This window comes from Rhipicephalus sanguineus, chromosome 1, assembly GCF_013339695.2.
Source record: "Rhipicephalus sanguineus isolate Rsan-2018 chromosome 1, BIME_Rsan_1.4, whole genome shotgun sequence".
NCBI lineage: Eukaryota > Metazoa > Arthropoda > Arachnida > Ixodida > Ixodidae > Rhipicephalus > Rhipicephalus sanguineus.
In genome coordinates, this window is record NC_051176.1 from 117,481,202 (window position 1) to 117,493,333 (window position 12,132).

Here is a 12,132-nt window from a genome sequence, read left to right on the forward strand (position 1 = left end):
GCAGTGGTGAGGAGGAGGGTATAGATATAAATTCCGTAGCGGCCTTGGTAGACAGTGCGTCGCTTAATTTCTGGTGAGAATGATTTGGGGATGCTCCAGCCTAAACGCTGACAAAACTTCAAAAAACCGTTTCAGGGTCCCTTTAAGAGCACAACTAGCATTTCGCGGCAGGCAATGGCTCTCTGTAACATGCCACTATGGAAAAGAACCATATTTGCATTATTCTAGCGCACCCAAAGTTTAACGTGCAGGCAATTTTACATTACGACAAATGAAAAAGACAAAAAATAATTTTTTGCCGATTTCGCTCTTGAGCCAGACTGCAACACGCACACAAATTTGAGGACTAAATTCAGTGAAAAAAAGTGCACATTGGAATCGTGCAAACACGGTAGCCATGGCTACGCAACACACTTTCACAATGACCACTCGGCTGGCTCATGAGAGATAGGGCAAATCTGATATGTGCGGCTCAGTGTAGTATGACCACGCACAAGCATAGACTCCACTCTTCAGCTTAGTGTTGACATGAGATGCGGACACGACTTCAGGAGCTGTCTTTAGGGAAAGCATTGCGAACCATGAAGAAGGGCACCCTCTTCATAAGTATTGAGAAGCCAATCTAAGGGTGGGGAATAAGCCCAACACATGATTGGAATTAGGCGTTATTTTTAAATCTAAAAACTGCAGTACAATTAAGCATTATCTTTAAATCTAAAAACTGCAGTACAAAGTTTCTTAGGTAGTTCATGTGCGAATCTGAAACCTTATTCATGACACTTAATGCAAAAATAAGGTCAGTGTGCATTTAGGCATGCATGAGACTTCATATGGATGCGAGCCATGCTATTGGGAAGGAGCAGAAACAATGTAGCTGATGAAATCTTGGACGTATTTTTTCATCAAAAAGGGATGTCAAGATTGTGTACATCACACATCAGTAAGTTTGCTTGAATCTGAAATGCGATAACCAGAAAGTGTTTGATTATATTGCTAAGTGAAGTGATAGCACATGCACGTTAGTACACATGTTTTTTCAAAAATACCATTTATTTGCTTACTGCAGTGAATGTTTTTCTGTGGTAGTGTTATGGCATTAAGTGTATTATTATTATTATCATTATTATTATTAAACATGCACCAACTAGCCCAACAGCAAGCACTACAAGATTATAGAATTCTATTGAACCAATACATATCAGCAACTGAAGTTTCACATCGCATCAGATTTTTGTTACATGTTTTGAAAATGACGTATGCTTGATGTAGCAAAACAGGAAATGTGGCAGCCGTTGACATACTAATTGCCATGTATCAGGTTATCACCTCACTTTCATGCGCTTCTAAAGCAAAGCTTTTCTGCAGTGTCTGATTGGTGCTTGTGCTGTGTTCATCAGACTCCATGGAGAGCCACGGTTTGCTTTGGAAGCATTCAGTGTCGTATCGATCAGGCTGATACCCAAGGTTATTTGGCAAGCTGCCATGGTGGAATGAACTTGTACCTACAGTTCTGGCTTTCCATGTGCCATATGCCCACTGTGAAAAGGACTTTGTTGGCACGACCCATCAGAATGCAGAAATGATTGCCGACTTTCAAGTTCAATTTTCTTTTTTTTTTTTGGCTGCCTGACTATTCAGACATTTTCTGTGGCCCTGCCATGTAAAAAAGAATTGGCCAGCAAGTGCATGTTGCATAAAAGGTTGAATTTAAATGTCGTAAAATATTGGTAATATAATGAAGCAAAGCGTCGGCATCAAGAGTCAACTGCATGACAAGGTAATTCTGGCTCTCCCTTTAATTTCGATACAACAATGTTTGAGAGTAGCAAAGGCACTGAAATGGTAATGCTCGCTAGAGTTTACTACTAACCTGGGCCCATAATCTCCATAAACTAGGTTCACTGCATATGCTGCATACCACTTGAGGAGGAAATGCACAGTTAATAGAGCACATTCACAACAACACCCAATACACCTGGCTTTGATAACCCTACAACTGCACAACACAGAAGAAAAGCAACTAAGTGAATGCTAGCTTCAAACGGCAACCGCCTTATTCGATAATTAATATAAAAAAGAAAGAAAGCACCAACAATACTAACTCCAGATCTCTGAGTGAACGCCAATGTACAACTAAGTTGAAGAAACCTATCAAACTGCGCTACAGTGAAATTCTAGGTTAAATGCCTTGCACTGTTCTTTTAACCTTCGTTCTTAAAACCATTTTACCTAAACATATCTTACAACTCTATGTGCCAACAATGGAAGCAAATTGCACCCATGCTGGGAAGTGGTAATGGCAGTTGCAGCAGTGACCACAATAACAATGGCGGTGTTGGTGGTGGCGGTGTTGGTGGAGGGAGAAATTAGCGCCAGGGATTACCTCCAGCCTGGGACGAAGTAGTAGACAGAGGATTCAATGCAGTCTTTCCAGAAGAGTTTCTTGCCCGGCCTGGTTTACCTGTAAAAAAGAAACTTGTGAGCTCGGTTGTCAAGCTCCTCAGGAAAGGTGCACACCAGGGCTCCCCCCCGGTGGGTGGGAATAGAAATGCTGCCCACCGTAAGCAGCATTTCTACTGATTCACTTCCCACTATTTTTGATAGACAGCTCACCACTCCGACTGATCCCTTTGAAATGCGCGCCTGAGGAACAAAAAAAAAAAAAAAAAGACAACTGTGCATGTACAATACCAGAGAGCCTACATGAGGGACTCATACGACAGTGAGGTAGTACACTCAAACCTCGTTATAACGAACACGGATATAACGAATTATCGGTTATAACGAAGTAAATGAAGAATAGCCTTGTCATAGCTACAGTGTTAAAAATAAACGTTTATAACGAATTTTCGGATATAACGAAGTTATTTTCGTGGCAGATGAGACTTTGTTATAATGAGGTTTGAGTGTAGTATGTACGCTCTCTCTAACAGCAGGCCGTACCTCCTGCCCTCAAAGATCACCAGAGCGAATGCTTGAACACAAGCGTCCTTGCTTCCGTTTTCTGTGTACGAATCTCGTAGTCAATGCTTATACATTGTAGGTGACAGATGTGCATCAAAGCTACTAGAAATGCCCGACTAGAAACTAAACATGGATGTGCACTGAAAACAAGAAGTTGCTTCAAAATTGAAAAATTTTAAACTTTACATCCACCCCTAAAAAATTTCTGGGGAGAACCCTGGTGCACACCATTAAAACTCACGGCTTTTACGTGCCAAAACCACAATATGATTACTATGAGGCATGCCATAGTAGGAGACTCCAGCTTTATTTTGAACCCCTGGAATTCGTTAACGTGAATTTATATCTAAGTATACGGATGTTTTTGCATTTCACGCCCATCGAAATATGGCCACCATAACCGGGAATTATACCCACCCCTTCAAGCTTAGCAGCGCAAGCTGTCGTATAAGTGTTGTTGTTGACCCATGCTGTAACAAATAATGGGTCAGCAGTATGGTTACATACTAACATAGGAGCTCTGTGCTTCCCTAGGTGGCTGAACTGTTGGGCTGTACTCAGCACTATTGCCAGCATCTCCCCCCTTACTAACACAAGATGGAAAGTTCTCCCACAAGATACACTTGCCTGTGTGATGCCCATGTAATGCCCACCATGCCCCTTGTTTGGTCACAGGGATTTCTTTTTCCGTGACAACAGGTCCCTTCTTTTTGCAGAGAATGTAACGTTACTTGTCTAGAATGAGACACCTTTATCAATCCCTACAGCAAACAGCTTGGACCATGTTAACTCCCCTGACCAGTATTTACCCTTTGCTGTAACACTTCTTGCAAGTGTAATTTTGTTACTCACTCCTTAAAGGGGTCATGAAGCACCCCTTGGGCTTGTTGAAAAAACACACCCTGCAGAAAGCTGACACGGCTATGAACTGCTCTGCCAAATATTACAGTCGTGCGCGCCGCGTAAAGGCCACAAGCGGAGCGCGAAGTTGCCGTTTCCTCAGGCGCCCTCTTTTCAAAGGCCGGTTCTTACTCTCGTCGGTGGGCGGGGCGTATGCACGTTGACGTCGCGGATCTGCCAGTTTACGTCGCAAGAGACATAGCATGCTTGTTGGCCGATAGCCGACGTAAATCGAGAGCGGCGTTCGGATAAGATGCGCTTCTTGCCGCGGGGTGCCGCCACTTGCTGGCGCCGCACTCCTCAGTACACGGTAGCCACACTCGCACACGCGAATCACAGCGGGAGAGCGATCGCGTTTCATGACGCGCGCTGACGTAACTTCGTTACCCCGTGCTATCCCTCCCTGTCTAGCTTCCAGTGCGCTCGTCGGCACGAGAAAAGAGAGAAAGCGCTGAGAGCGTGCGCCAAACCCCGTAACTCCGCTCATTCTTGACGGATTCGAGAAATTTTTGCAGCAATCGATTCGGGAGGCAGTAAACTCTGATACTGAGGTCATTAAATCATTACTTGGAAAAGTGGTTCATGACCCCTTTAACTACCAGAAAATCTGTTTGGTTTGGTGCCGCATTATGAAGTCTCTCCTGCTAATACAATTTATTGATCCATGTAATCTATAAGTTTTATTTCCAGAAATCAGTTCATTGTAGGTAACACTGCCGGTACGTCAACACCGGCACTTATGAGGAGGTGCACTTCAGAAATCCACTTTCACCAATAAAGCTAACTGATAAGCTAACTAGCTTACTACGCACCTTCTCACGGTGAGCGGTGTTCTCTGTGTAGTGGAAAGTAGTAATACAAGTGAAATAATTTTCGTCTTTAGCGTGCTTAAGATTTGTGCTCACTCTTAGAAAAGAAAACAGAAGAGAAAAAGCAAAAAAAAAAAAAAACAATTTCCCCACATTTGCAAAGCATATACAGCAGCTAATAAAAACAGCATTATGAGGACAAAACTGTGCCCCACATGCTTGAAAAGGAGGCAGTGTAAGTTACGTAATAAAGGCTAATAAAAATATTGTTCACCTGAACGGTTGAATGGTGCAGCCCCAAATGGATCCACTAAGTCGCCACTGCTCATGACTAGACTCTCACGACTCTTCACATTGGATATGCCTAAGGAAAGGAAAAGCGCATGCATTTCAGGAGTTCTGCAGGTTTCACTGCAGTGTCAATAAAGTATGTAACACAATGAGGGAGTCTTCAAGTTGGAACCGTTTGTTTGCACAGCAAGACTTCAAAATACTGCACAGGAAAAATACCCAGCAACTGCAGTCCGTACTGGGCTGTAGTTGCAAAAGGCAAATCTGTGTGTTTCGCTGCAGTAAAATAATTCAATAAAGAGCAACAAGTTACAAAAGTACCTCAGCAATGCTGCATGAGCCCATCCATTCATGGGCCCATGCCTCGCCTGTATGAATCCGTGGCAACCTATGTGAAGATCTAGTGACAATTTGGAGTAAATGACTCGTAATCAATGTGACAAACAAAAAGGTCGGTTTTAACTGATATTTCTTTTTGTCTGTTAAAAAAAGCTTTGGCTTTATCAATGAAACAGCAGGAAAAATTTATGGAAAAAATTTTGGAGAGGACAGAGAGACGGTACTCTGTGTGCCCTATCAATTTTTTCTGTCAATCTGTCATGCTGTTTCAAAAATAATGGTAGACGACGAACCAACTAGCTCCCATCAATATATTGTTAGGAAGATTTCTAGCTCTGTTTGTGTCTGTATAAACAAACTTCGTTCTCTTAGAAACTGATCTTGATGGTCTGGCTAAAGCAGCTTTTGCTATTTGAGTACAGTCGAACACGGATATATTGAACCCACATAATAGAATTTTCGGCTATATCGAACTCATAAATTATCCCCTTGAAAATCCTTTGTAAAAGTATAGAAATTCGCATGTTTATATCGAACGGTATTTTTATTCGCCATCGGATATATCGAACGGCGCGCGAGCTGGAAGGTGTGCTTCGGCACTCGCTGCACCCCGCAACCTTCGCGGCATCGCGCCTCCGCCGACACCCGAAACGCTCGCAAAACGTGAGGGCGAGAGGGCTCAGACTGTACTCCTGTTGGGCACGTTCTCCAACTTGCAGAACGGTTTTTTTCTTCTTTTTTTTTTCTCTCTCTCTTTCTCATGCCTTCTCTGCGTTACAGTCGGCTCGGAGAGCAGGAACGAAGGAGTCGGCGGCCTCCTCCTTTCGCCTTTTCTTTCTTTCTTTTTTGTTGCTGTTTTGCGAGTTTCGATCAGCCAACCACAGCCCGCGCCTTTCATAATTGCTGAGCCAACCACAGCTCACGCCTTTCGTACATCGCTGCTGCCCTCGCAGCTAGCCGGGTAGCCCGGATGCCCGGATAGCCATCGCCGCCATCGCTACTGATCGCAAGCGCTTTGTTGGCGGAGTCCACTTCCGTGAGTTTTCGCATACCACCACATTCCTCTTTTGCGTGCGTGCTGTGCAGAGGCGCTGCGGACTGCCTGAATTTTTGACTTCTCGTGTAGCAATGGCCAGCGTCAAGAAGCGCAAGAACCTTGACTTTGCACCAGTTGAAAGCCATACAGCGTGTTGGGGCGGGCGAAAAAAGTTCGACGCTGGCGGACGACATTGGGATGCCACGGAGCACTATGAGAACTTTGTTGAAGAACAAGGCGGATATCAAGGCAAAGGCAGCGGAGCAGCGAACGTCGGGAGCCTGTCGTGTGCGTGCTCCTGCCCACGGGGAAGTAGAAAAGGGACTTTATGCCTGGTTCCTTCTTCCCGGCTGCCGTTCCACCCGAAGTGTCTGCAGACGATTTTGTGGAAGCGGACTGCAATGTTCAGGCTGCTGCGAGCCTCGCTGACGAGGACATTGTAGCTGTGGTCGCAGGGACCCAGGGTGCCCAGGCCGACAGCTCAAGTGACGAGGAAGATCGTCCGGACGAGGCGGCGGCTACACGCGCGTACTCCGCCGCTGAGGTGGCGGCAGCGTTCGGCTGATTCGCCGTTGTTGCGGCGACATGAAGGGAACCGGGCTGTCGCACCAGGACAACCTCGATAAGATCGAGGCCCGCGTCCTCAACTTCATTTCGAAGACGAAGAAGCAGGCCAAGATAAGCGAATTTTTGTTCACGCAAATAAAACGTTGTTGCATCGTGTGTGCCAAATTAGTTGTCAATTCTTTAATGCACCGATTGTACGTGATCGTCCGCCACTGGTAAGGTCTCGGGGCCTGTATTTTTTTATATTGAATTTTTCATATATCGAACTAATTCGCGATCCCCTTCGAGTTCGATATATCCGTGTTCGACTGTATATTTAGTGCTGTGAATAGGAGTATTTTATTTCAACTGCATCATTTTAAGACTTTATAGCAGCACATGGATGACTGCTTTGTGGTTTTGCATTATAGTGAGATGGCTTCCACCTTTAGAGGAAGCTTTTTTTGCTTGAGAGCTCTATTCTCAGTATATATGAACGTTCAAATAGCTTTTTGGTTGCACTCCTTGAAGTCCCTTAACACTTGCAATAGTTGCAGGTTTGCTGCTTGACAAGATGAGCCTAGAGTAGCAGAGAATGGAAGACTCACTGCTCTGCGAGCCTCGTCGTATCTTATCAAACTCCTGGCCAAACAGATGGTCTTCAGGATCTATAGGATCCACTGCAGAGGCAGATGCAGACTCAGCAAATGGGTTCCAGTGGGGATTGCCCTCATGTGGGGATGAAGCACGGCCCAGTGAGACTTCAAAAGGAGCCAGGAACTGGGACGTTTCCTGCACAAATGGCCTGAATCCCCAATGACAAAAACTGGAGCTATATAAGGTCAAGAAATATGGTGGCAGCCAAACAAAGAACACTTAGAAAGAAAGAAAGAAAGCTAAGCTAGCTGGTAAGTATTCATCACTAAAGAGGATGGGCATGCAAACATGGACACAGGAGAAGAGAACATAAAAAATCTACACACTGAAAGGACCCAACAAACGCCTTTAGTAAAGTAAATAAGCAAATCCAGTCACTCAACCACATCATGAACATTTCAGCCAAAAATGCTTTTACATGAGGAGATAATCTGTACACTATTATCTTAAATACTGACATATCCTTCTCTGTTTCTTTTTTTTTAATTGCTTCTACCATGTTAGGAATGATGATGGGAAAATGAAAGCCTAATACAGTATGTCAGAGACCAATGGTCAGGTTTTCACATTCGTACTGGAAAAATTACTTACACAGAGGATTTTCCAGCTAGTACCTGTTCACTACCAAAACATTATTAGTAGGGGTGTGCGAATATTCGAAATTTCGAATATTTTTCGAATAGTGTTTGCTATTCGATTCGCACTGGAATTTTACTATTCGAACTTCCCAAAAACAAATACAGTCAACGTCAAATTGAAAGTGACCCCTTCAGGTTTTCAATATGCTTCACCTCATTACACTCTTGTATTGCGGCAAAGCTGCCTTTCAATCTCCTTTACGGTTGAACAGCCAAGACACAACGTCCGATTGAAAGTGACCCCTCAAGATTTTCAATATGCTTCACCTCATTACACTCTCGTACTGCGGCAAAGCTGCCTTTCAAGCACCGTTACGGTCGAACTTGGCCAAGAGACAGTCAACGTCCGATTGAAAGTGGTCCCTAGATTTTCAATATACTCACCTCGTCACACCCCCGTATTGCGGCAAAGCTGCCTTTCAAGCTCTGTTACGGTCGAACTTGGCAAAGACGTAGTCAACGTCCCATTGAAAGTGGTCCCTAGATTTTCAATATGCTTCACCTCATTACACCTCGGTATAGCGGCAAAGCTGCCCTTCAAGCTCTGTTACGGTCGAACTTGGCAAAGACGTAGTCAACGTCCCATTGAAAGTGGTCCCTAGATTTTCAATATGCTTCACCTCATTACACCTCGGTATAGCGGCAAAGCTGCCTTTCAAGCTCCGTTACGGTCGAACATTGCCAAGCCACAGACAACGCCCGATTGAAAGTGGTCCCTAGATTTTCAATATGCCTCACCTCATCACACCCCGGTATTGTGGCAAAGCTGCCTTTCAAGCTCCGTTACGGTCGAACTTAGCCAAGACACAATGTCCGATTGGAAGTGGTCCCTTGATCTTCAATATGCTTCACCTCATCACACCCCCGTATTGCGGCAAAGCTGCCTTTCAAGCTCCGCTACGGTCACAAATGTATTAACTCAAGAAAACGCCGGTTCCAACATGGAGATGAAAGATGTGGCAGAGGTGGGGGCTCAATTAATGCTGTTTTGGACCTGAAAGTTGGGCAGGAAGTCCAAAAAATCGGACGCCGAAGCTTTTTAGCATCCAAAATTTCAGATGTTCTTATATATTGACGTCTACGAGGCAGATTTGGAACTCGGGACTTGAAGGGAGCACACCCTTGTCCGCCACATCAGTTGGGCTTCCACAAAAGTTGAAAGAGGAGGAGGAGAAGCTGAGGAAATGGCATCTTTGCCTATCACGTGTAGTGTTGTCGGCAACACTTTGGTTGCACCAAATCATGTACATAAATACAATTCGGCCTCTACATTGCCTCATTCTTGATAAGACAACTATGAAACACCACCCCGCTAGCGCTTCATCAACCTAGAGAAAAGAAACGCTCTCATGTTGCTATCTCATAAGAATATGCTTAGGAATCCTCTCTAACTTTTTTTTCTGCAATTTCGCTTCGAAGTATTAGAAAAATATTCGATTCGATTCGCATTCAGACTTCAATATTCGAATTCGCTTCGCACCAAAAATTTTGCTATTCGCACAGCTCTAATTATTAGCTTTAATTAACCCTTTCGGCCCTGGCAGTGTCGACAGACACCATCACACAACATTTGCCCGAGCAACTCGGAAACTAAACCAAAACTGCTAATTCTTGGAGGAGTATTTCTTCAATGATCCCCACTGCGATTGACACCACAACTGTGGCATTTCTGCGGAGCTGGGGGCCAGAAAGAAGACACCTGACCGAAGCCATGGGTGACGCTGAGGTGGCTAAGCTGAGGTTAATAAGTGCCGTTTTCGGGATGAAGTCCTAAAGTTGTTTCAAGGACTTCCAGACTGCCGAATAAGACATTCAGATTTCGTGTACTCTAGTGAGAAGCAGGAATGAAGCCATTTTTCTCATTTCACAACCATTGAGCCCTGATGATCTTATTTGACACCATGGTTAGAATAACAGAGAGCTGAGCTAGTTGGTAAGTTAGATGATTGTGGCATGGCATATCGAGAATAGTGGTAGCGCATGCGTGAGCCAATTGTCGATTAACTTGCATAAAGATGAATTCAAATGCCTTAACAGTTATCCTTCGCGTAGGCCTCCACGCGTGCCGGATTGATAGGTTCGCCTATTGCATGGGCATGTGCAGATAAGTTTTCGTGCCTTCTTTCTTTTCCGCCGTTGTGCATCTATTCAGTTGTTAGTCTGCGTTTGTGGTGCCCCGACTTCTTTCTTGTGTCCGTGTTTGCACGCCCTGTCTTTTTAGAATTGGCACCATGTATGTAAATCCATAAATAATTGCACCACTGGCTGAATCTTTCAGTTGTGGTCTTCTGAGGTCCTAACCATTAGGAACATACACAAAAAATGTCCTTTGGCCAAAATAAAAAAATCCAGGGCTGAAAGGGTTAAAATAACTGCATGGCCACTCAATGAACAATGGACTACAAGCACTTTCTGGGCATAATACACAGTACCATCTCATCCCTGAGTTATTGATCAAGCAGTTATTTTACTGTTGCAATCAACAATTTGCAAATGGAGGGTATTAAAATAATCAATCCTATCAAGTATACTTTAAAGAGTGATAACTTACCACTGGCAACTAAACACACAAGCTACAGGTTATCAATCACAGAACCACAGACGGGGAAATTTAAGGGCTTGTTTTTTCTTTGCTAGCAAAAACATTAATTAGAACTAACAGACAAGAAAACCAAGGAAAGTGTGTAGGGAATGTTATTTGTAGTAATTAAGATGTAAATGTGAAGAAAGTAAAGTGGACGAAAAGATAACTAGCCGCCGGGAGGGACCGAACCTGCGACCTTCGAATAACGCATCCGATGCTCTACCACTAAGCTCAGGCGGCGGTCATCGTCCCGTCCACTTTACGTGGTATATATGTATGATTAAACCTAGGAGTGTTAGTCAGTGCTACTGGTAGCCACGAAGGTGAGAGTGGAACACTCTCTTTCTGCCTGCCGGCGGCAAGTTATCGTTTCGCCCACTTTACTTTCTTCACATTTACATCACAATTACTACAAATAACATCCCCTATACTCTCCTTGGCTTTCTGATATGTTAGTTCTAATTATTGTTGCATCTAGCAAAGAAAAAAACAAGCCCTCAAAGTTCCCCTTCTTTCATTCATTCATAGCGAGGGTCTCGTTCTGGCAGATCTGATGCCTTCAGGTAGCATGCGAGGGATTATTGGTCAGCTGCCAGCTCGTAAAAAGATCCCGTGCTTTGTGACACCAGCAGGCAGAGAGTGTTCCACACTCGCCTTCATGGCTATCAGCGGCGCTGACTAACACTCCTAGGTATAAATGTACATATATAGCCCATGAAGTGGATGGGAGGATGACCGCCACCGTAGCTCAGTGGTAGGGCCTCGGACACGTTATTCGAAGGTTGCAGGTTCGGTCCCTGTCGGCGGCAAGTTATCTTTTCGTGCGCTTTACTTTCTTCACATTTACACCATAACTACAGTTAAACCTGGATATAACGAAATTGACAAATTCCCCCAAAAAATTTGTTAAAAAGAGGTTTTGGATATATGCAGTATGATGTCGCAGTCGTAACGAGGTTTATTTGGTCGCGACCTCGAGAGTGAACAAGCGCTACGGCCACAATGATCAAGAGCACACACCCGAAGACTATGATGATGAAAGGCAAATGCGTGATGATGAGTACAATAACGCAGCGATGAGGAAGAAGTGCATAATAGATGCCTACAGCAGTTTCAGCATGAAAATTCGGAAAATAAATGCACAAATTAAACACAATGGGAACTGAAGGCAGAGCTTATCCAAAACATTTATTTAGTGGCAAAAAACTGAGTTATTTAGCTTTATTGCTTGTCGTGAGGAATGGCAATACTGAACGTTCATAGGACATCAATACAATGCCACTCATTGAAACGAAGAGCGAACAGCACGGATACCATGAAATATTCTGAAAAGCGCTCTCATGAAAAGCGCTCTCATGAAATATCATA

The 12,132-nt window shown here is 44.1% G+C and overlaps 1 protein-coding gene across 3 annotated transcripts in view; it reads right to left on the bottom strand.

Annotated features, from left to right (window-relative positions):
* Positions 1 to 12,132, bottom strand: part of LOC119396577 (AP2-associated protein kinase 1) — a 105,869-nt gene that overhangs the window by 13,689 nt on the left and 80,048 nt on the right. For all 3 annotated transcript variants that reach the window (XM_037663852.2, XM_037663866.1, XM_037663860.1), the window contains 3 exons: positions 7,494 to 7,690; positions 4,948 to 5,037; positions 2,384 to 2,461 (listed from right to left, as the gene is read on the bottom strand). In XM_037663852.2, the coding sequence (XP_037519780.1) occupies positions 2,384 to 2,461; positions 4,948 to 5,037; positions 7,494 to 7,690 (365 nt within the window). The remainder of the gene's footprint in view (positions 1 to 2,383; positions 2,462 to 4,947; positions 5,038 to 7,493; positions 7,691 to 12,132) is intronic.